Raw genomic sequence first — 27011 nt, 5'->3', positions numbered from 1 at the left:
TATTGGTAAATTAAAAAGTACAAAGTAAATATAAAAATAAGTTTACTAAGATAGATAATTTATTGAATAATTAAAGCATAAATCTATGAAGATAAAGTCAGTTATGTGTATCGTTATGTGATTCGAAGTTATAGATGTTAAGGAAGTGCGGAAACACCGGAATTGCATTCAATCCGACCATGTTAAATTAAAGAAGAAAAGAACAAAAAGAGAAATAATAATAATAGAAAGAGGGGGTATTGCAAAGAAACCCACATGCTGGTCTTAAATGCAACATGGGAGTGGGCTACTGGGCTTACATGAGGTGGCACATGATTCTGTCTTTCTTTGCTGCACTTGGAATGACTAGGTGGTCCAATTTTAATTGGTCATCAATAAAACAAAACGCCACGTACTAGTTCATTGATTAGAACGTTTTTTAAAATTCTTTTTTTTTTTAGTAGGAAATATAATTAGCATGTTCCTTTATCGAGTTGAAAGACTGAAAAAGAAAATTGTATAATTTATTTAAAAAACAGATATTTTAAACTATAAATTTCAATCCTCAATATAAGTAGCATGTACCACAAAATTTCTCCTTTTATAATAATAGATTTTATGTTATACGATGTCAATTCTTATAAGGTCGTTTTGTTTTTCTTAATTGAGTTACTTGTTTGTTTCGGAATTTATGTGTTGGGATCGGCTCTATCAATTAAAATGTACAGCTCAGATTCGCCATCAACACTCTATTACAACATCCAATGCTTGCTCAACACGTCGTATACAAGTTAATTTCAAGTGGACCCCTCCCCCCAATGCTTTACCTAATCAAATGTACTTTCAACCTTAGCTTATTCAACTCGGTGGACATGTGATTCAGCTGATATTCTTTAGTCTTTAGAATTAGGTGGTTATTATTATTTTAATTATAAAATTAAATTTATAAATATAATTAAATTATTTATTTATAATATAATATTATTTTATAATAATTTTAAAATAATAAATTAATTATTTATAAATATTTTTATAATTTTTTATATTTAATTTATATTATTATATTAATAAAATATTTATTAATATTATTTTTGAATTAATACTATCAATAAATTATTTTAAAAATATTTATTTTATTAATTTTAATATTATATTAATTAATAATATTATTATAATTATATTATATTTTTAAAATAAATAATTATTATATAATTAAAAATCAATTTATTAGTAAATATATATTTAAAAATATTAATTTTTATAATTAAAATTATTATCTAATTAAAATGCTATTCTGTTAGTTAATATAATTTATAAGATATCTTTTAAAATAATTATTATCTAATTTATTTATTAGTAATATGTTATTTTTTAGAATTAGAATAAGTATTTAATTAAGAATATAACTTATTAATCAATAAATTAATAAAAAATCATAAAATTACACATAAATTTGAATTCTATGTTTCAAAAATAATGCACATGTCAAAATAAAAGTTCTACGTGTTAAAAATTAAGCACATGTGTCAAAAAATTTAAATTTAAAAAAAAAAAATATATATATATATATATATATATATATATATATATATATATATATATTTCTCTGCAAACAATGATCATGAAAAATAAATTTTTATATATTTCTTAGGTTTGAAATTTTTTATAAATATTTATTATTAAATAAAATTTATGACTATAAAAATTATAAATTAATAAAATTTTAAATATTAAATTTTTTTTGAATTTAATATTTAATTTGATTGGTAAGAACAAATATTACTATTAAATTGATATGATAATCAACCAATAATAATAAATGAAACTAATACATGTATGAAGGTAAAGAAATCATTCATTAAACTTATAATATATAAGGTTCATACATAAATAAAAAGGCAACTAAACGTTTATGGAACTTAGTTTGACATATTTAATCAAATGGTCATTGTAATTAAATAGAATGATATAAAATATATAAAACAAAAAATTAAAACTCCTTCAAAATTGAGAAGCTCTTCAAGAAATAAAAAAGATTGATTCTCAATCTCCAGGTCCTGAAAAGCTTCTATGATTCTTGGAAGAACAATGCAAAGACTAACTAAATGTTATAGAAGATGAATTGTTAGGAGTTCATGGAGAGAAGAATAATATATCCTCCATCTTGTTTAATTGACATCTACTTATTGTAGAAATTTCTTTTTCAGAATTATTCTCTCGGCATAACACCCCTATGGTTATTCTCTTAAATGTCCTAAATAAGATAAACAACTTAAAAGATAATTATTTTTAATTACATCATAACAATGTAACTCTCCCTTCGTGGACCTTGATAATTCGGTCAAGCCTGCAATCTTGGTAATCCACGTATCTTTATTCCAAGTCTTTCACTGCCGTAGTCTAATTAAAACTCATTTATGCATTTTTTTGGCTCATATTTTTCCTTTTTGGATATTATCACTTGAAATCAGACAAAAAGACTAAAGTGAGGTAAATAGCACATATTTCTACATATTATATATATATATATATAAAATATCAATAAATTACTAAAATATTTTAATTATATATACATAATATGAATCTAGCATAAAGATTAATTATTTTAATCTAATTTATTTATTATTAAAAATAGTCATAGAAATAATTTAAAAAATAGGGATTACAATAAATTCTAACAATGAAAAGTCTATGATTTCAAAAACTATAATTATGGGTAATACAATGGTTAAGTGTTAATTATAATCTTAAAATAATTATTATTTATTAAAAATTATATAAATAGTTACATGAAATTAATATAAAGTAAATTAAAATAATTATCCTTTGACAAGTAAAAATTCTAAAAATAAAACTGATAGAATTAAAAAGCAATTAACTGTTAATTCTTTTAAATTTTATCAAATAATTTAATTTATTAAACAATGTATAAAATTTATAAACCAAATTTCAGTAATTAGTTTTTCTCTCACTTTGTCTTCTTTTTCAATCTGTGAACTGTTATTTATGATACGACATAGGAATTCAATCCATGGAGACATACTAAAAGTAATTTGAACTTAGTATAAGAAATGGTAAATTTATTTCTATTGCTTTTAATTATAATATGGTTAGCTACACAATAACAATATGCTTTCTCCATCAAATTCCCGTTATAATGAGTTATATACTGTAAGATTTTTCTTCTCCGATAGCTGCTGTGGATTAAAAAAAAGAAAAAGAAAATCATTTAAAATTGCACCTCATTGAGAAATATATAATCCTGTTATACTTAGGTGCATGCAATTCAATGTATCTTATCTATTTTAAAAGAAGCATTATCTCTAGACTCTAATCATTGGGCTTCAATCCAATAATTAAGAAATATCAACAAAAATGAGGGTTTTTTTTAAAAAAAAAAAAAAAGAAATTTATATATTATTTATCTTTGAACTTACCCAACTATAAGATTTCCAGAACCCGCATGACCACAAGAATTTAAAAATGATAAATATATATTGTTCCAAGATAGTATATACCAGGACATTTTTCTTTAACAACGATTCACATGTTCTGGACTCAGAAATATCAACTGTTTTAAAACCCAACCCTAGTTTCAGTAATGACATATAATAAGCCAGCAGCCAGCTTGACACCATTACAAAGAAGTCCTTCCGCCACGCGTAAAATTGCACTAAATGATGTCTGATAGAAGGCTTCCCTTTCAAACCATAATTATCTTGACTTTCTTATCTAATCTTTTTTTTTTTTTTTTTTTTTGGGTTTAGATCCGACCCTCCAATTCCACTATTAGATGATACAAATAAGAACAGCAGGCAGTGTATTTATGACTATATTTAAGTGGTAGATAAGGCTTGTTTCTCTTTTTTGTTGCAAATTTTTCTAATGCTATTAAATATTCATGAGGTGCTTATGCTTGTTCCCATGCCTTTACAGTATGGAACTATTGGGTTACTTGCATGGCCAATATCGAATTTAGTCTACTTGTTATAAAAAAGAAAGGGAAAAAAAGAAAAGGTATGTTAGCAAATCCCACTCACATGTGCATTAAATACTAGTCTGCAAATTTTCCAAGACACTGCTTGCCTCTTCAAATTCTTTCAACTGTTCTAGAAAGAAAAAGCAAAAAGAGAACAAAAAAATGACTGGTAAAAACAGGGAGTTGGTCATGGAATTCATGTCTTGATATCTTCTTTTCTTAAAAGAAAAAAACAATTAGTGGGACTAATTTTATTTATAATTACTTTACTTTTGAAAGAAATATCAAAGGTACTCACCCTGAACATATTGTTTTAAATTTTACTTTTACACTGAATTTGATAACAAATTAAGAAGCAAATTCATTTGGATTACCATTCATAGAAACCATTGTGATTTGACCTTAACAGCGTATGCACCTACCAAAATCACAATTGAGGGCTGAGTCCTCAAATTCTCATAGAATTATTTCCTCTTTTAATTGATTTTTTTTTTTTTTTTATAGATGCAAAGGAATATCAGAATTTTCTTTGGTTTAGTTAAGTCTCTTTTAACTCTCAAATTGCAGCACCATTACCCTGTAATTCTGCAAGGTTTTCTGGTGGTTGACTTCTCCCTTCTTTGTCAAGTTGACATGCACAACAAGTTCACGAGAGAACTGGGCATCCTTTATGATCACAAGCTAGCTGTTCCAATTATAGGTTGTTTCGGTCATGATAATGGACTCGAACCGAGAAAGTGAGATTCATTTACCGTCGGACGACCGCCATTGAAAATCTAAATTAAAATATCGACAATGAAAAAGAATATGCGAAAGAGATTTAAAGTTACTGTGATAATTATAACTGAATAAATTGATAAAACAATTTTAAAAATAGTTTATTTCTTTTCAATATTGTCACAATATATCTTTTAAAAAGTTGTCTTTTATCAGTTAATATATATATATATATATATATATATATATATATATATATATAATTTAAAATTAAAAAATATGTAAATTATTTATCAATTTAACGTATAAATAGAAATATTTCAATTTTGTATTGTACCGAAGATGCTGCTCGAATTGATTGCTCGGTGGTGTGAGAATGCTTGGAGAGTAAGTATGGCTACTTATCTACTTCTTTGGTTGTTTACACAACTAATTATTTGTTTCCTCGGATATTTTGATAGGGATGTTTGTGGTCGATTATCACTTTAATTATTCTACAATTTATAAGAACTAGATAGCTCCTGTTCCCTTTACTTAAGGTATTTGTGTTTGTACGTACTAGCTTTTGGTATATAAAATAAAAAGACTTAATTTTAATATAAATTTTGTATTTTACGTATGTTTTCAAATTTATTATGTAATTTTTAATTTTTTTAATATTAATAATATATTTTAATATTTAATTTTAATTTTAATTTTCAGTAAAATTATCATTCAAAATTTAGTGAAGAAAACAAAGATTTGAGTCAATATTGAAATTGCAAACTCATCTTTAGACATTTCACAATTATTATTTTTTTTTATTTCTGCTTGAAATTATAGAAATTTAAGCCTTCAAATGCTTTCAACCATTACAACAAATAACAAACATGAAGAAAAGAGTAAGAAATAAAAAAAAAGGCCGTACTAAATTAGAGAAAAGTCCAAAATACAAAATTAAATTGGCAATTAAGAAAAAAGAATTAAACAAGATTCAAGTGGTGAAAAAGCTAAACCGTGTATGCCCATCCATCCTTTTGTAATTTGTAAATAACCTTAAGGCGAATTAAATAAAGAAAAGGACTGTTATTCTCATTAGAAAACATGTAATGACATAATAAATTGAGATTTACATTTTCTGTGTTCTAGCACTGAAGGGGTGAATACCTTTCGCTGCTGAGGCCACCGAATCTGTATCACTTGAAGAACTAAACCATAATCTAAAAATCACTGTATCAGAAGGTTTCCTAGATTACCCAAAAACATATTAAATAGAAACCCTTCAGATTAAAAAAAAAAATTAGTAGCACATTACTCAAATTAAATTAAAAGTAGTCCCCAAATTAAATATCTCCCCTTAGGAAATAGAAAAAGATTAATTCCCCTCTAGAAAAGATCAGTTTCATCATCTAATGTGACTTGGTTTGCTCCTTCATCGAAGAGCCATTTCTCAAGCAATGAAAGTGGTGGCATTTGGGCACTAGAATTTGGCTTGCTTTCATCTTGAAAAAGACTAGCTTCATCAGGTGACATAGTCTGAGAGAAATCGGAATTTGAAGAATCAAAAGATTCAAAACCAAACAATGACTCGAACGTCTCTGCTAATTCAACCCCATTATTTTTATCTGCTTTACTTCGAATTCCTTCTTCACTTGATAAAGAATCAGTAGTAGTCCCTGCTGCCATAATATTGTTGAGAGAATTCTGAGTAGTTGCTGATGTTGTTTGGCCATATAACTTCTTACTGCTATTCTTAGGTCCATTTCTCATCCACCCTTTTAGCAGCTTAGCTATATTTTCAGTACTCGATGCATAAGTACTTGATGCTGTTTTTTCACAAGAAGAAGAATTGTTGCTTCCACTAGAAAGCTTTGTCAACTGATCAGTTAAGCAGATGCTGCTGTTGCTTTGCCATTTCTCTGGTGATAATGCCTCGTATAGAGCTTGTCTAGCTGTATGAATATCAGTTTGAAGCCTTCTTTCCCATCGTCCTCTAGAAATTGCTGCGGAAACTGTTGATACTGTTGATGATGACGATAACCCATGATCTTTACAGTGACCTTCGTTTCCTGTTTGAAGCTTTTTAAGTTTCTTCTTCAAATGTGTATTCCAATAGTTTTTGATGTCATTATCTGTTCTTTGTGGAAGGTATGAAGCTATGGCTGCCCATCTACAACATAATCAATGCTTTACCCCATTAATTTAATTTATCATATAAAAAATTTAAAAATAAAATTCACCCTAACTCAAAATAGATATCATCCTAATTAACTTGTTTCTGTAGTCCAATCAATAACACTAAATTTAGCTGTTGCGTATTGCGATTAGTATGAGAGACATAATTATTTACATGAAGTGAAAATAGCAAGAAATTAAATGATGAGTAAAGCAAACAAATGGGAACATTGAGAACATCAATCTTGAATTTTCACCTGTTTCCTAAAAGGGCCTGAAGGTGGATTATCATCTTCTCTTCATGATCAGTAAAATTACCACGTTTGATCCCTGGTCTGAGGTAGTTAGTCCATCTAAGCCTGCAACTTTTACTGCATCTAAGCAATCCTGAAAAGAAGAAAAGAAAAGATATCCAACAGAGAAAGACAAAAACTAATTAGATCATCAAGCCCTAACTAGCCAACAGCCCATTTCAAAAACATAAGTACATATGGTTCTTTTAATTGCGTTTCCCTAATTATCAAAACAGCAATAAAGAGAAATATATATACATAACGAGCTAACCTGTGTTAGTGGGTACAGCTCTCCAATTTCCTGGACCATGCTCTTGAATGTAAGAAACTAACATGATATCTTCTTCAGGAGTCCATGGCCCTTTCTTCACTCCAATCTTATCACAGCAAGGTGGTCTACCCATAATGAATTTTTTCTTTCCTTTTCCTTTCCTTGCTCACTCGAAATGAATCTTGAGAAACTTTCTTTCTTTTTTTCCTTTTCTAAGGCTTTCAAAGTGAGAACACTCGACTCTTGCTTCTTGATCTTCTCTTAATAAACTTGACCACTTATCTTTTGCAAAGAAAGGACAATCATGTAAGGCCGAGGTAGCTATCTTGGTCTGCATATATAGAAAAAGAGAAGCTAAAGAGAGAGATGAGCTGACCTAAAATAAGCAGTAAACGGTACCTCAGAAATGGAAAAAGAGTCAAAAGATGACAGCAAACGCATTTACTCTTGAGGCAAGCCAAAGTCAGCTGTGCCAATACACAAAGCCGCGGGACATTCAATGTGGGCTTGCACATAAATCAGTAAAAGGAAAGGAGGAAAAAAAAAACAGTATTAATTTTATATCATGCTATTAGTTTCTTGATATATATATATATATGGGAGTGTGGGTGTCAAGAAAGTTAATATAAATAAAGAAGGGTGTATAATTTGAGCTAACCTGACCCTACTCTGTCAAAAGCAAGTAAAACCCTTGTCCATTGACTATTACTGAAGTCTCTGAATAGAAATTATTTTTGAGAGAGAAAGAGAGTTATTTATATGCACTGCCTTGACCAGAGTGATGTCCTTCTGGGCACATAAATGATGATAGATATGATGCTAATTTGTTAGATTTTGGTGATATGTTTTCCTGTTTCAATCTGTAACACATTAATATATGTGCTGCATAAAATTATGATAATGGTGATAAGAAATGATGATCAGTACCACTGCTATTAGGTTGAGGTCTATCAGAATCTGTTCCAAAGGAATAAGGTATTGAAATACATCTTTTGGGTAGATCGCATGGTTATATTTCCTTTCTTCGGCTTCAAACAAAAATTATCAAAGTATTGATTTGTTATAATAGTAAAGTTTAGCTCTATTCTCATCAACTGCTAAGTGAGATACACATGAACAACTTGTTAGACTTTTAGAAAAAAATTAAATACATTTTAAAGTGCGAATTGAGTTAATATATCCAGTGTATTAGGTGTAGATATTTCAATATCATAAAAATAAAATTTAAATATTTGTTTCTTTAAAAAAAATTAAATATTTGTTATGTAATTAAAAATATTCAAGAGATATAAAATATAATTTATTATACTTATTACATTATCGAAAGTTAAAATACCAAAATAATTAAATATTTCAAGTTGAAGCTGCCATCATATTTTGATTGATTGATCACTATGCATGCATGCGTCCTTTTTCTATCGAAATTATCCATTTCAGAGCTTATAAAATCAGCTTGTAGTTGTTTAAGCTGAAATTATTTATTTACTGAATACTAATTTAATTGGAAAGTTTTGGCTACTTTTAGTATACTTGATCTCATTGCATTAGTTGATTGATATATAGCTTATTAGTTGTTTGAGTGTTCTACACTTAAATAAACAAAGTGGCACATAATTTAAGTTTTAATCTATTTTATAAGTGGTGCTCGTCTAATTATTGTGTATAATATACTCAGCACAGTGTAAAAAATAATAATTATACAAGTGGTTATCTAATTATATACTTAATTTTAATTTAATCATTAATTTAATTGTTTTATAAAAATCACTTAATCTTAATTTAGATTACATTGTACTTATTTAATTTAATTTGATTCCTGGAGATTGCCACTTTAATTTGAGTTGCATAATAATCATTTTAGTTTTGATTTCAATTTATTTCATATCCCTATCAGTATCAAATTCAATATATTTAATTTTACCTTTCTATTCACATTATTTTTTTATTTTTATTATATTTTTAACTTTTCTCAACATTCTCATTTAAAGTTATTTTGTTCTTATTACTACTTTTAAAATATCTTTCTCAATATCTATATCAATAGATTTCTTAAAAAGTGAATCACACATATTTGATATATTATACTCATTATGTATTAGTTTCTGATGATGGTGGTTTACTTTTTGAGAAGTCTGTCAACTTTGAAAAATATATTCTAGATAATAGCAATAAAAATAAAATAATTTTAAATGAGAGTACCGCACAAAGTGAAAAATTTAAAGTTAAAGAAAATGGTATAAGTAGAACGGTAAAAATTAGATATCCTGAATTTAACGATGACAGGGGTGTAAAACAAATTAAAATATAAACTACAGTGACTATTATATAACTCAAATTAAAATTAAGTATATTTTATAAAATAAATTAAAATTAAACGACCAAATTGAAACTTAGTGCATAATTAAATAATCACTTGTATAATTAGAGGTATGTGAAAAGGCTTATGTGTTAAAATCTTGATATTCTCCATGCAATGTATTAAGAAAGGACCATTACTCCCATAAATGGGCTTTAAATGTTTGACATTATGACCCATAATAACCTCAGTTGATCTATGGGCCTCGCCACTTAAAACATCATTACTGAGATCGTACGGCTTAACTTCATTCTGATGGATCAGTCAGCCACCCTCTTTCTTCAATTGCCAACCTTGGCAAATTCCAAACGCTTTAATAGTCAAATAAATTACATTTATTTTCAGATTGTAGCTTTTAATTTTTTTAATTTTAGTAAATATTATTATTTTATAAAAATTTAATATCTAAACTCATTTTTATTTATTTAATAAAAATAAAATTTTAAAATAATTAAAATAAATATAAATATAAATATACGCTGGATATTTATAATATCCTAACTATTTTTTAATTATAAATTACTGTTTAAATATAATTACTAATCTCCTGAAAATATATATATAATTTAATATAAACATTTCGTGAATTATTTTTCATTGTTCTCTTAGACGGCATATTTTGTGTTTTTGTATGAACTCAAGTTTGTTTCTAACTTACTAGTATTAAGGTTATAAATTGGTCATGTTCACTGTTTTAGTTTATTATTTTAATAGAGTCAGACGTATTTTTAATATTTTATTAATAAAATTAATTAATAAGTAATTTAATTAACTCAATCAATTTATTAACAATCAACAAAGTTATTTTAATGATACATTAAAATATTAGAAAAATATTAATTCTTTTCAAATGTATTTTTTTTGTAAATTTCTTTTCATATGATGTATGTGAAGAAACTATTATGAATTTAAATTTTCTCATTGGAGGAACATAGTCACACTATATTGCGGTAATAATAACAATAGATTTTTTTGGATAATTATATTTTTATTAATATAAACTAATTATATTTCTAATACATGTATATACTAGTTAATAATAATTATAACTTATAATAAGATGACATTAAGATTATCAATTAATTATGTGTATTGTTTTACTTTATTTATTTCAATAGAGTCGGATTTATATTTAATAAGTTATTAATATTTTATTAATAATATTAATTAATAAACGATTTAATTAACTAAACAATCAATAAATTTATTTTTATAATACATTAAATATTAGAGAAATTTAATATTAAAATAAAATCAATAAAAAAATTAAGTTTGATACCAAGCAATTAAAAAGGATTCATGATGGTTGACCAATCTATAATACTTTTAATCCATTAGAGTCTCAAATTATTCCAAACATTATTCAAATAGTCTCACAAATTTAAATCAGCATTTTAAGAGGCTCGTAGTTACATTTTTTTAATTTAAATTTGTTAAGCTCACTGCTGGTTCTATGAATGTTAAGCTATTTTTTTCATCAATTTTTGCAATTAAAAGTTTATTACAACAAAATTGATTGGTAAGAACATCGAGAAACAAACTCAACAAATACATGGTTTGGTTCATTTTCTTCTCTCCCTTTAGGGCTGAACTTTTAAAATATATTTAATAAATATCTTATATTATTTGTTGATAAATTTAATTAATAAATAACTAAATTAATAAAAATAATAAATAGTAGTATAAAAATATAATTTGTATAGAAATAAAAATTCTAAAAAATTATAGATAAAATAGTTATATTTAAATGATGATAAATCAAAACGTAAAAAACTATTTGAAGAACTAATTTAGATTCAATATAAATTATTAACAATAAATTATAATTATATCTGTTTGGTTATTTTTAAAATAAATTTAAATATTTATTTTTATTTTTTCTTATAGACTTTTTCTCTTGTCCACGTGGCAAATTTCTTTTTGTTTCCTATTCGATTATTTTATAAGCATAAATTAAAATTATAGGTACTTTTTAATTAATTATATCATTGATAAGAGAATATATAATATAATATTAAAATATTTTTTTAAAGATTAGAATCATTTTTAAATTAAAATTCTAACAGAATTGATATCCTAGAGTTAGACTCTTACTTAATAAATTATTAATATTTTAATTAATAAATAACATAGTACCGTTATAGCCATTGGATCTTAATAATAGAAGGAAGATAGTAGAACTAGTGGTAACTTTGATGTCCGTAGTAGCAAATAACAATCGGGATAATTCCTATTTATCATTTTCCTTTACATTATACCATTTACTTTTTCATATTTAAAAATTATATATTATCATCTCTTTATTTTACAATTCCTTACTAAATATCCTCTTCTGTTAAAAATTCGTTAAATAGATTAGTCAGTTTTTTACTTATTTCAAGTTTTAGCATAATTCAGCTCAAATAAATTTTAAATAGTTTAAAACATTTATATTAGCAATATTGGCTTAATTGTCGAAAAATTATAAAATCTGCAATTGTTATTAAATCTAGCACGTACTTTTTAAATTTTCAATTTTAATACCATATTTTAATATTGATTTCAATTTTAGCATCTAATAAAATTATCTGTCATATCTGCTAATTTGACATGAATTTCAATAATAACAAAAAATTTAGTCAATATTAGAGTTGTTGATTCGTTCCATTACTAAAGTATTATTATTTAAGTACGTAAAATTTTTTTTTTTTAATTTTGAAGTATTATTAATTTTATATGCTTAAATAATAATATTTTAATCGTGAAGGTGATAACTGAATTCATCCTTTTTATTGTTGTTTAGTTTTTTATGACAATTAAGCCATCAATATTTCATATTTTAGTGGAACTAGCTATCACTTTTTCCTCTAAAATTAAAATAGTTAAGATAATAAATTTATTAAAAATTAGATTCAATCCTTAAATTTATTTTAAAATATTAAATGCATCTAAAATTGAGGTATTATTTTATTTTTAATGAAAATTAATTACTTTAATTGTTTTAAATTTTAGCTTTGATTTGATTCAAATAAAATTAAGATATTCTAAGAAGTAGTTATTTCTAGCAATATTCTAAATTTTTAAATAATTTAATTTTAGAATATATCCAGATAAAATTAAAATTTTAGCTAAGATTATTATTATTACTATTATCAGATCATATTAGAAAAAAATTAGAATTGATGAAAATAATAGCAGTTAATATTATTAAAATTGCAAAATATTTTAGTATAATAGATAAAACATAAAAGCTAACTTATATGATTAGAAGTAGACAATATTTAGGTCAGTCAATTTAACGGTTCTTGAGCAAAAAATTTAACAACAACATTTAATATAAAATTATAAGACTAAGAGATGAAAAAATATAAATATTTGGATATAAGAAATAAATACTATAATATGAAAAAATGTAGAAACATGTATTAATTATTCCATGACAGTTTTGTTATGACAAAAATGAGTGCATCCTTCTAGATGATTGGACAGCATTTTTTCTGGGCTTCAAGAGAACATCCGTCAGAAACCCACAATTATATGGCCAAAATTTAGCAACAAGATTGATGCTTAGTTTTGAGGAAATTACATTATTTTTTATATATTTTTTTAAATATATTGTTTATACTGTTATTTTATTTTTATACATTTTTATTTATACGAAAATTTCATTTTCTTTACTTTCAATAATAGTAACGAGGTGGACTTTTTCTAATAAATAACCATTTTGTTCTTTAAATTTTGATTTTCCTTTTCAGAATAAACTTTTCTTACTAATAATTCATTCCTTATAATATTTCTAAATCATTCCTCATAATTTTAATTTTATTTACTTATTATTTATTATTTTAATCTCACTCATTTTAAATTTTAAATTTTTATTATTTATTTAATTTAATGATCTTGGCACATTAGACTTTCTCTTTGCTCTTCGCCTTGTTTTCAGTTATCTTTCCACCTTTATAGCAAGGTGTACCATCTCATCAATCTCCATATAATTTTGTAACTCAACGCGATCATCAATCTCCTTATTCATACCCCTAAGAAAGTATGACATTTTGGCTTCCATCTCTTCCTGTAAATCTAATTTAGCCATCAACATCTCCATCTCCTTGAAATAATCCTTTATGTTTTTTTGTACCTTGTCTCTAGTATTGAAGTTTTTAGTGCAACTTCATTTGGTGATGCAGAGGTACAAACCTCCTTTTCATGACAAACTTAAAAGCCACCCAACTATTGATAGGCTCTTCCCTATTTCTTCTCATACTCGCTACTATCTAGTCATACCATAAAATTGCATATTTTGTAAAATGGCTAACCACTAACTTCAGTTGCTTTTCATCAGAAAAATTATGGCAATCAAATATGAGATTTACCATTTTCTCCCATTCTAGATAGGCTTGAGGCTCAGTTCTACCAGCAAAGTTCGAAACAATAAAGTTGATGCTACCTAAATTTCGATCCACATATCATTGTTGTACTTATTGTGTCGCATGTGTTGGGGCTGTCCATGATTGTGCACACCTAAATTTTATTCATTCACACCCATATTTGGTACTTCAGCCCTATCATCTTGCCTATTCCCGATGTCTTTATTCAATGCCGCAAATTGTTCTCGCAAAGCTTTTTGATTAGCTTCCAAAGTTCTAGTCATACCATCTTTAATTTTCTTAGTTTTATTGTGCAACTCTACCTCTAATCTTTCCATTCGGTCATTAAGGTTTGCAATGTTCTTTTGTGTCCCCTCATTAGCTTGCATTTGTGGTAATGGAATATCATCATGTGTTATTCTAGTTTCTTCATGAGTATTAGAACCGAATGACATACATGCAACAAGGGTTAGAAAATATAAGAAAATACAAATTTAATGGACCTCACACACACTCCCTCACGTGTTTGCTCTCAAAAATGAAGATGATTACTCGTATTTCACACAAACAATGAATACACTCACAGGTTAACCTCACAACACTCAAGCTTGTTTTCAAGTATTATGATTAAATCAAATAACACCACAAAAAAAATCTAATCACAGTCGTTGCAACACACTAGAATCAAAATTCAAACACTTAATTAAGGCAAAACCATATATATTGAAGAAATTGCAAGTATATGGTGCGCTTTGAAAGAAAATCAGAAGTCAATGAATAAAAACTCAAAGGGAATTAAAGGACAAGTGAAAGAAAACAACTAGATGCAAAAATTAATATTAAAAGAAACAATAAAAAGGTAAGAAGCAACGTGACCAGCAATAAAAAAATACAAAAACTACTTATATTACTTTAAAACACCTAGAAAATAACTAAAGAACAAAGGACATATGAAGAATAAACCTGAAACAGCTCAAAGATAAAAGAAAAGTATACCGAAAACACAAAAGTAGCCAAAATCTTAGTAAGCGATGGAATTTGACCTGGAGAGGATGGGGTTAGTGAATCCAAAGGATAATGGGGTATCACCAATGATAGATTAGTTTGGCAATCAATTGTAATAACAAAATTCGTTCTAGGATTGAGTATGCTTTATGTGCGCCGAATTGCTTAAAATATGCCCGAGAACACTTGTAAGAGAGGAACAAGATAAAGATGGATAATAATTAGGTTTTGAATGATTAAATCTGATTTGAATGGAATATATATGGTGTTAATCTCTTTCAAATTCGTATTCCTTAATTATATCTCTTAAAACAGTCTCAAAATCAATCCAAATCCCTTTTAGATTAAGAAATCCAAATCTTAACCTCATTTGCCAACTAATAACCCCTAAAAATAGGGGTTCCCTTGATTTTAGCCTAGAAACATTCTACTTTACTTGCATAAACAAAAATCAGTAATCAAACACTCACAAATTCGGATTCAACTATAAGAACTTCAAGAAAGCGAACAAGATATTATAATTTGTTCAAGATTTCAGATTTCTCTTTTCCTTTTCTTTTCCTTTTTTTTATAGAAACCAAAATTTGAAACTCAATGAATAAGAACAACAAACTAATGAAAGAACATGAAAATAAGGATAAGCAATCTAATTGGAAGCCCAAATCTGATACCAAATGTTATGAACCTATATGAATAAATTATACGAACCCTTTTTCAATTACGAACCCGTATAACACTAACATACAAACCCTATAGCAAATTAAATTCAAACCTTAAGATCAACTTTAAATCAGATTATGAATGATCAATTAGGAATTATAACTTAAAGGAAATCAAGCCTTTAAACCCTAATCCTAGCACGCAACAAAGATGGATAAAATCTTTGATAAGTGTTAAATATATTCAACAAGAATACAAGAATTCAAGCAAGATTGAATAAACAAACATCAATTTAATTATCATTCCTCAATCAATTCGACTAGGGTTTATTTTTATAGACTAAAACAAAACCTTAAAAGATAACTTAAACATGAAAAGACTAAAATATCCTTTCACTAAACAAAATTTATTCTATTTTTAAGTTCATGAACCATGGATTTCGGCCTTACCTTATTCTCTTTGGATTTGGATATTAATAAGATTGTATAAGGTCCAATCTTGATGCTCTTCAATAGTTGTGGACCTTGGACCTTTTAATGGACTTTCTTTGTTGGCCCATGCTTGGAAGAAGCCATTTAAGGCTTGTTGTAACTTCTTAGCTCTAGACCTTGTTATTGGACCTTGTAGCAAGTTCAATCCACTATTGACAATCCTGGCCTTCCTTGTTTGTTGGTCTTCTTTATCAAGCTCATTATCTTTATGCTTTAAGCTTGATCTATTCATAATAATTATAATAATTTTATTATTTATTTATTTATTTATTATTATCATTAGAAGTATTACACTAAATAAGTTTTGTAGACCATTTAATTATTTATTTTATATTATTATCATACAGTGCACAGTTGCACTTTGAGGAATAGTCTACTACCTCCTTCCTTATTTATTAGCATGCATAAAATTTCAAGATTTATTTTTTTAATTTATTTTTTTTGTTTCAATTCTTTTATGTTGTAAGAGTTATATGTGAATAGTACATATATTATCTATATAAATTAAATAATAAGATTCTAGAAGAATTTAAGAATTTTGCACATCATATACAAGATATACTAAATTTTTATCAATTAGATACCATAAATATACTAAATATATATTTACTAGATACCAAAAAATGTGAAACATATACTAATTAGGTATCAAATACTAACATATACTATAAATTTATAAATATATACTTAACATATATCTTTTACTGTACATTTTAAAAAATTTAATGCATAATCGACATATATGTAAAATAAATCATATATCAGTTATATACAAATTGTATACCAAATATATATGGAATATATACACAAATATGTAAAATGTATACCATTAACTGTAATTTTTGCTTGTATACTTTTTAAAAATAAATGTAGTAAATATATTACATATAAGGAATATATATTAATATAAGTTGAATATATTTCATTATATTGAATAAACACTAGTATATTATTCGTTGTTGTTGGAGAAAAAGAATTTTGAAATTAAAATATGTTGAACAAATTTAAATTTTGAGTAAAAGATACTAAATATATATGTAACATATACTTTTTACTATATATTTATAAATAAATAAATAAAAGAATTTATCATTTTTCTCTAATTTTTTAAAATATAATAAATTATATTCTTAATAAATTCAACATCATATAAAGTTAATTTGTAACTTAATATTTATGATTCATAATATTTTTAAATATATATTTTATTTTTTTTGTTATAATATATACCATTTTGTATATAATTTCATATAAACATATTCTAATTTATCATTTTTTGGTTATTTCTATAAAAAAAATTAATTAAAATAATTATTTTTTTTACACTTATTATAAAGTGATAAAATCTCACATATACCAATATTAAAATACAAAGGCTTTTATTTCACAATAACAAAAACACTTTTGTTATTCTAAATGCTCTCTAAATCGGAAAAGAAAAGTTGGAAGTATATATATATATATTAGTACATGTAAATATATATATAGATAATATAATTTTAAAATTAATATATAGTTTAATGAATAATAAAATTAATATAAATAATTAACATAATATTATAAGTCACATGTTATACACATGGAAAGTTAGTTTTTTTAATGTTAGAAATGGTATAGTAAAAATGAATGTTAATTTAGAGTTTTAATTGAAAACATGTAAATGAATTAAATAATTTTTTGTAATTTTTCATTCATTTGAATGTCATCCAACCCAAATTTTTTGCTCTTTAACATGACGTGTGTAAGACGTGGTGGATCTTTGATATTTTTGAAATAAAATCCTAACTAACATTACTTTTGAACGAAAAATCTTTTAACAGTAAAAATGATATTTTTAGCTCTTTCTAGAATATTTCTGAAAATTGGAATTAAAATTGAAAATGAAATTAGCATCCATTATAATTGTAACACCCGGAATTTTTTTTTATATATTTAATAGTGAGTTTTTATTTAAGTTAATTTTAGCTTTATTTTTATTCAAGTAAACTATTTGATAAATGATTATATTTTGGTTATTCAAATTTTCCCAAATGCATATTTATATAAATAAAATTATATATTGGAAAATTTTGGAAGAAATTATAAAGGATGTTTTTATAAAAAAAATTTGGGAAAATTGGTATTATAATTGATTAGTAGTATTAAATTTTAAGTTGGAAATTGATTATTTAATTTAATTGTGTATAGGATTTAATTGGAGGATTATTTTGGAATAAGGATTAAAAGTATAATTTTATTTTTATGGGGTTTTAATGGAAATTTGTGAGTTTGGTATTTTTATAAATAAATATGTCGGTCAGGGGTATTTGTGTAATTGTGTATTTTCAGTAATTCGGTTTTGGCCCAAATTAAATAGTTAGGGGCTTAATTGAAAGGCTAAAAAGAAGTTTGGGGGTTAAATTGAAATTCTGCAGGATGAAATTGTAAGTAATTAAGAAAGTTGAGGGACCAAATTGCAATAAGGAAAAGTTCAGGGGTCAAATGTCGATATTGAAAGAAATGGAATCGGGGAGAGAGAAAAGAAAGAAGGAAGAAGAAGAAAGGGAGGAGAAGCGTGGACGGACACTGGAGGCCGAGGCGCTGACCTCGGAAGGCGAGCACGATGGTGGCGGGAGGCACTGGCGGGAAATCGCGACGTGTGGCCGGCCCGAGCATCGTCTCCGGCTGGCCTTCCTACCGATCTGGGCGATCGGCTCCCCTTGAGAGAGCTTCCTTTTAGCGTGGCGTCGGTTTTGGTGGCCGGGAGGAGAGAGTTCCGTGAAGTGAGGCAGCCGTTTTTGGATTTTTCCGGCGAGATCCGGCCGGAGGATGGACGATCGGAGGGCGATCCCGACTCTCCTCATCTCAAGCTTCGCGATGGCACCGGCTTCGCGGGCGATCGGGCTTCATTTGCAAATCGACGGTCGAGATCGTCCGTAAATTTCTCCGGATGATCGGGTGTCAGATCGAAAAATCGGAAGTGGGGATCGTCATCAGCGCGTCGTTGTGAGTCCGATGGTGTGTTCGGATCGTCGATCGGACTCCGGCGGCTGGAGGCGAGTCGACCGAGCGACCGAGCGTCTCGGTAATTATCTTTGGCCAGTTAATTTTGGAATTCTTGGTTTAATTGTGTCTAATGGTTTATATTGAGTATTTGATGATTTTTGTGAGTCATAAATAATTGTCCGGTTAGCTGCCATAGTCGTATTTTGTCTTTGTGGGCGAGTCGGAAATAGTGAAGTTTGGGGACCCGACTCCCGTTGTTTAAATTGTTGGATATTTGGAGTGTTTTTTTGGCAGGTCTTGGACCCATTTTTACGGGGGGTAGTGTTCGTGTTATAGGGGAGGTTCTGCCGGATTTTCGGTAGAATTCTCCCGAGTCGAGATTCTTAGACAGTCAGTCCTAGGAGTCTAGACCTAGGATTAAAGATCGATTGTTTCAGCGTTTTGATAAATTGTTTTCCGTGATTAGATGATCTGTCTGTTCGGCTCGCTCCTACCGAGGCAATCCTGTGAGTTAAAGTCATTTAATCTTTGCGCTATTGCTAGTCTGATTTTAATATGCTATTTAGAATTTGTGCTTAATATGATTATTAGTATCGCAAGATAAATGATTTCACTTGATTATTAATATTTGAAATAATATAAATATTATTATTAGTATGTTATAATAAGATAAGCGTTATTATTTTTTCCCTCACAAATTGCACGTTGTTTTACCTTAAATCTTTAATCTTTATTTCGATATGTGTTGGTTGAGTTCATCAGATAATGATATTTATTATATGTGATGATTGCGAATTGGGAAATGTGGCTTGTAGAACATGCTGCCTGATGGGTTACATCAGGACCGCGTGCGCACCGGTAATGATCATGGACATAAGGTTATTATGGATTTGTTTGCCCTGATCGAGCTTGCTCTCTAGGCTGAGTTCAGTTGATTGCCGGAGTTAAGGTCCCTGATCGAGCGATGCTCTCTGGGCGCCGGCTTATTTGGAATTCAAGTGTTCAGGTTGGAGGTAAGGACCCTGATCGAGCTTGCTCTCTGGGCGCCAGTCTTATTAGATTAAGAGAGCCGAATGGCTACTAGATTTTGGGGTTTAGGGTTCTACCGAGCCACTCGTCCCTTAAAAGTAAATATATATTTTTATTTATTTATTTATTATGGTATTTGATTATAATGTGATTTGTATTTACGTGCATGGTTGATATTTTGATTCGAATGATTAATATTTTATGTGAAGGAAATAGTAGGGTATGATTATAGTATGATTTGAATAATCTATGTTTTATGAGAAGAAGCAATAGTCCCTAGATTATTTGATTTTAACTCACTCTAGACCCATACCTCCATTTATGTTTTTCAGATTCGTGACCGTTAGTTCTCCCATGACTCTTATTCAAGAATCCGACTCCTTCATCATCGGGTGATGTATTTGATTTGGTATGTAAATTGGTAAATCTTAGATTCTCCGCGGTAGTAATAGTAAATGTATCAGTTTGTAAATTTTCCGAGTTTGGTCTCGCCCTAGTTTTTCCCGCGCATCAAGTATTTATGTAGAATGTAGCTATTAAGATAATTTGTGGTTTTAATAATATTAATTTGAGATGAGATTTGTTTAAATCAGTGAGTGTCAGCTTACTACGGGTTTCGGTGGCCTTAAGCCTACCCATTCCTAGTCGCGGAGTCGTGACAATAATATATATATATATATATATATATATATATATAAAATTTATTGCATAAGTTATTCCTTGCTCATTACAAATACATACTGGAAAGAGAATCAATATAAATTTTTTAAATATTAATAAATAAGTGAAAAATAAAAACTAAGATACGTGATTTTTATATACATCTAACAATTATTCAATTTATTAATTATCTGATGTTATAATTTCAATCTTAGTTAGATTTCTAAGAATTCTAAATATTTATAAATTTAATTTCTACATTGGAAAATTCTTATTCTGTACTTTTTTTAGAATATTTATCTTTTTAAAACGGTAATTTCGTTTAATACTTGAGTATATTTGTCTTACAAATAAGCTATTTATTTTCATAGATTATCTTATTTTATTTTATTTTTATATTTATATAGTTGTTTTATAATATCAATTTATTTTATATGTAACAAAGTAATTTTATAATTTGTTTTTCCCATTGAAATATTTGTGCCATCATAACTTCTTTTTATAATTATTATTTGCATTAATTTTATAGTTATTAATTCTATAAAAAATGTTTTATATTATTTATTTATTAAAATAGTCTAAAAACTATCATTTTAATATTTATAATTATTTATTTATAAAAGATATTTTTATAATTTTATTTTATTATATTTTATTAATTTAAACGCTCTATAATAAACTTTCATTATTTAAATAATTTCTTATTAGTATGAGTTGATTATTAAAGGGATAGTATGTTTATTCCGCAAAAGGAAAAAAAAAATAAAGTGATTCCCATTTATAAAGAGTGATATGTAGCAAATCAAGTACTAGCAAATCAAATACTAGGAATTCCAATTCCCCCTTCTCCATATTGTTCTTGAAATAAACTTATATTCGCTTTCTTTTACAAAACATAAAAATTAATATATATATATATATTTATTATTCTTTTATATTTAAATTTTTTTAACATGTATATACTGTCAAATAAAGATTAATAAGAAAAATATAGAGTATTATAAAATAAAAAATAAGAACAAAGAAAATAAAGAGAGAAGAGATAATAATATATATGTGTGTGTGCGTGCGCGCGCGCGCGTGTATATATGTGTATATCATTCAATTGATTATAACACATATTTATAGGTGTAAAGGATTATAGAGATAGAGCTCTATTTATATAAAAAAATCTATTCATAGACATAATAATAGACACCAATATAACTCAAATATTTTAATATTATCATAACACTCTCTCTTGGATGTCTATTACAATGAATATGTCTCGTTAAAATCTTAAAATAAAACTCTATGAGAACAAAAATTTAGTGAAGAAAAAAAGAGTACATTATTCATGTAAAAGTTTGTGTGGAACACTACCTCGTTAAAAATCTTACTAGAAAAACTCAATTGGACAAAATCTAAGTTAAGAAAAAGAGAGTACAATGCATCAAATAATCTTCCGCATGAAAATATGACTTCTAACAAGAATCTTTTAATCTATGAATGCCAATTTTATTTACCAGCTTCTTAAATGTTGTTGTAGGAAGTGCTTTTGTAAACAACTCTGTCAAATTATCAATAGATCGAATTTGATGAATATCTAAAACTCTTTGCTTTTGAAGTTTATGTGTAGAAAAGAATTTTGGTGAAATGTATTTAGTTCTATCTCCTTTAATATATCCTCCTTTAGTTATGCTGTACAAGCAACATTATCTTCATATAGCACCATTGGACTTCTTTTATTAAATGGGAGATAACATATTTTTTTAATATGTTGGGTTATATATCTCAACCATATGTATTCTTTTAATTTAGCATTATTAGATGATGTGGCAGTTATAGTTTGTTTAATAGAACGCAAGATATAACAGTGTCACCATATGTAAATAATAACTCGTATGTGATCGAATTTTACATAGATTAGATAAATATTAAGTATCTGCATATCCAATTAATTTTGACTTCGAGTCTTGTGAATAAAATAAATCTATATTTTAATGTACCACGTAGATAATAGAAAACTTATTTCACACTATTCCAATGTCTTCGAGTTGGTGAGGAAATATATATTGCAAGCAAATTCACAGAAAAATCCTATATCAGATCTTATATAATTAGCAAGATGCATTAATGCTTCAATAGTACTAAGATATAGTACTTCTGAACCAAGTATTTCTTCACCATCTTTCCGATCACGAAAAAGGTCTTTTTTCACTTCCAATTGTCTAACATTCATAGGAGAACTTATTGAATAAGATTTATCCAAATTAAAACATTTTAATATCTTTTTAACATAAGTTCAATGATGAATAAAAATTTCTCCAAATAAATGTTTGATTTGCTGACCGAGATAAAATTTTGTTCACTCTAAATCTTTTATCTCAAACTCATTTTTAATTCTAAATCTTTTATTTCAAATTTATTTTTTAAAAAATTTATTGTATCTGTCAACTCTTCAGGAGTTCTAATAATATTTAAATCATCAATATAAATTGCAATTATAGTAAAATTAGAATTTATTTTCTTAACAAAAATATATAAAAAAATTGAATTGTTAGTATATCATTCATTCAAAATATATTTATTTAGACGATTATACCACATTCATCCAGATTATTTTAATCCGTATAAAATTTTTTATAGTTTAATTGAATACATTTCTCGTGTTTTTGAGCTACATGCTTCTGGCATTTTTAGTCATTATAAAGTGATCCATATAAATAAGCTGTAACGACATCCATAAAAACTTTAAATATATTTTTTTTGTTAAATTTTTTATATCTAAATTTCCTTAATATATAAATTTATTTTATATGTATATTTACTTTTAACACATAGAATAAATAACAATTTCACTAATTCAACAGCCCATTAAATGGTCCTTGCCATTTAGAAGTGGTCTTAGATGTAAGTTAAGCATTCCATAATTAACCATATTCAAACGAGTTTAAATTCCTAGTCAACTACGTTAAAGAAAATAATTTTATGACCAATTTTTGTTTCTGATTTTGTTTTTGTTTTTTTTTTTTTACACTACTCAAATGCTGAATCATACTTTTTGAAAAACATTAAACTTAAGAAAAATAAGCAAAATCCGTTACTCGTGTCCTTAAATTTCTTAATGAATTTTATTGACTTTATTGAATTTTTATTTTTTTATGGAGCTCTTATACTTTTATTTTTGGTGTTATTAAGAATCTTTTACATATATTTTATGAAATTTTATTTGCTCTATTGAATATTTATATTTATATTTATTTTTATTTAGATCTTTAATAAAAATAAAAAAATAAAATTTTAATAAAATAAATAAAAAAATTGAAATCTTTTGTGTTTAAGATGAAAAATAGAGAGGGAGGGGGTAAGGGCATGATTTTCTTAGGTATTGAGAAAGGTCATAATTGGAGAAGTGGTATGTGTGGCAAAGTTTCCTTCTTCTACCACTACAAAACATAACAAAAGACGCCTGGTCTCAATCTCAGGCAATCAGAATTGCAAAACCCAAAATGTATATTAGACTCTTCCTATTCTATGTAACAACACAACACTTCTTTTAAGAAACTTCCATTTTCTTTTTCTTCCATTACTTTTACGATTTTTGTAGTTTAGTTTTCTATTATTAAATTTTACTCTTTTATTTATTTATTTATTTTTTCTTTTTTCATTCTTTCTTGTCACGAAATCGCGTTTGGGCCGACATAGTTAATATTGCCTCTATTATATATAAGACTATCCGATTTGTATCAAGATATAATACATATGATTGAATAAGATGTTTTTGTATTACTCCATTAAATAACTGGTTTGATGTTGTGCATATGGAAGTAAGATGATTGATTGTTTCTTAAGGTATTGAAATCATACAATTTTGAGATAGGCCCAAAATGTTTTATGTATATATATATAATTTATAATATCAAAACAAATAAAAAAAAAATAATAAAATATCTCAGCTATTAAGTCTTTTTAGAATTTAAAAATCAAATTAGTAATGAAATTTATAAATAATTTATTACTAATTTAACTATTCGAGTTAGATTAATGACGGATTTAATTTAACTATTCGAGTCAGACCAATGATGAATTTAAGAATTTATTTAAAAAAATAAATAAGACATCATATCTATTTTGAGTTTTAACTATTCGAAGTAGATCAATAAAAAATTTAAAAATTTATTTAAAATAAATAAATAAGACGTCGTACTTATTCAAAAGAATGTAAAAAAGATTACAAAATAAAATGTAATATCTTTATCTAAAGCTAAAAATAAATAAATAATTATACGGAGCTAAAAAAAAATCTAGAAAGCTAGAGGTGGGTCGGGTTCCGCCATTGAGTTGGACTGTTGATTCGATTATTCTAATGAAATATTCTCAATCATTAAATTTTAAATTGTTTTGATAAATGGAAAGATATGGAACCAACCTACTTAACCACAAAAAGTTAAAACCTGGATTTGAACCAAATTTTCGATTTTAAAACATGGAACCAATCAGAGTAGCTGTTAGTTTTTTTTTTATTGAACTGAATTGTTAAACATTCATTAGCCTGCAGTTTGTCTTTTCTATTGTGTTTTCGTAAATTTGTGTCGTTAACAAACAGAGATCATATTATGGACAAGGAAAGCATAACATGATTTTACGTGGGACTTAAGGTTCTAAAATCCATGGTAATCTCAATATTTCTCAACTTCTTTTTCCCTCTTCACGCATATCTTTTCAAGCAAAATCTATTTTTTTTAAATAATTTTATTTTAATTTAATGTACGCATTACAATAATATATATTTAAAATTTTAATATTTTAATATTAAATAATTATATAATTTATTATTTAAAATTAATAAATATATTTATTAATTTGATATATAAAATCAACATGCATCGAAACAGTTTTATTAGTAATCAACAACAGGAAAATAAAATAAAAATAAAAAAAAGCTTGGCACTTTGTGTGTCTGCTGGTGTCATAATGCACTACTGCAATTCTATGGTCTTGATTTTTGGCTTCTAAAGTCTCCATTTGCAGCTCTTAGGTTGAATTTTTGAGGAAATGCGGTACCGCATTTGTTTCATTAACACGGTTATAAATTTCAATTTTCCATAGCTTAAGTTGGTAAGAAAAAGGGAAAAGCCAAAAATATGTTAATGTTTTGATATTTCCAGGAAAAAAGAAAAAAAGTAGTGAGCAGAATATGATACACATTCTCATTCTATTATTGGACCTTTTTCGGCTTTGTCCTAATTGCAACAGTAACTTTTTTTTCTCTTTCTAAACAATGGTAATTCAACATTCATCTAATTACTATTTGTTTCTTTTCTACTTGAGCATTTGCAATTTAATTTTTAGTAATTGGACATTTTTTTTTTAATTGGCTAACTTTTATGTATGTGTGCTGTACTTGATTTATTATATTTATAAATTTATTAATACATTATTAAAATAAAAAATATATAAACATACATTACCATATAAATCTATAAATATTAATATTATTTATTTTCAATAATTATTAATATAATTAAATTAGATTAATAATTATATAGGACTTAATTATTAATTAATTGAATTTTATTTTTATTTGTTAGAACTTTTATCTATTTTTAAAATTTAATCAATAGTACTTGATAACTATAAAATTTTAATTTATATAAATAATTAAAAATTATATATAATTTTTAATTAATAATTTATATTTATAAAAATATATAAAATAAATAAATTATTTAAAATAATATTAATTAATAATTTATAATTAAAAATTAAATTTATAATGACAAAATGTCAAAATGGTACTCTAATAAATTCTTAAAAAAGAACAACTAAATATTTCTTATATAAAATTTAATAATATAAGCATAACATATTAACCATTTTTTTGATGCAATTTATCCTTATTGAATAATTATCCTATTTTTCTAATATGAATTATCATTAATTAAATATATAATCATTTTAAAACCGCATCGAATCCGGCGTTATAATTTTTAACTTATTTTTTCTTAAAATTTTATGGAATCGCAAAAGAAGAGGAAATATAAAATTCCACATACAAATAAGTTTATACTTTTCCTAAAATAACTCTAGCTACTGAGTGGAGT

At 26.1% G+C, this 27011-nt stretch overlaps 1 protein-coding gene across 1 annotated transcript; it reads right to left on the bottom strand.

The window, feature by feature from the left end:
* Positions 1 to 5725: 5725 nt before the first annotated feature.
* Positions 5726 to 7828, bottom strand: LOC125369979 (myb-related protein 306-like). Its single transcript, XM_048373502.1, has 3 exons — positions 7394 to 7828; positions 7087 to 7216; positions 5726 to 6824 (listed from the first exon to the last, which is right to left on the bottom strand). The coding sequence occupies exons 1-3, from the start codon at positions 7524 to 7526 to the stop codon at positions 6041 to 6043; spliced, it is 1047 nt and encodes a 348-aa protein (XP_048229459.1). The 5' UTR covers positions 7527 to 7828; the 3' UTR covers positions 5726 to 6040.
* Between the last annotated feature and the right edge of the window lie 19183 nt (positions 7829 to 27011).

The sequence above is a fragment of the Ricinus communis genome, chromosome 5, assembly GCF_019578655.1.
Source record: "Ricinus communis isolate WT05 ecotype wild-type chromosome 5, ASM1957865v1, whole genome shotgun sequence".
NCBI lineage: Eukaryota > Viridiplantae > Streptophyta > Magnoliopsida > Malpighiales > Euphorbiaceae > Ricinus > Ricinus communis.
Note: the sequence above shows the minus strand (reverse complement) of the source record. Positions and strands in the feature narration are given on the sequence as shown.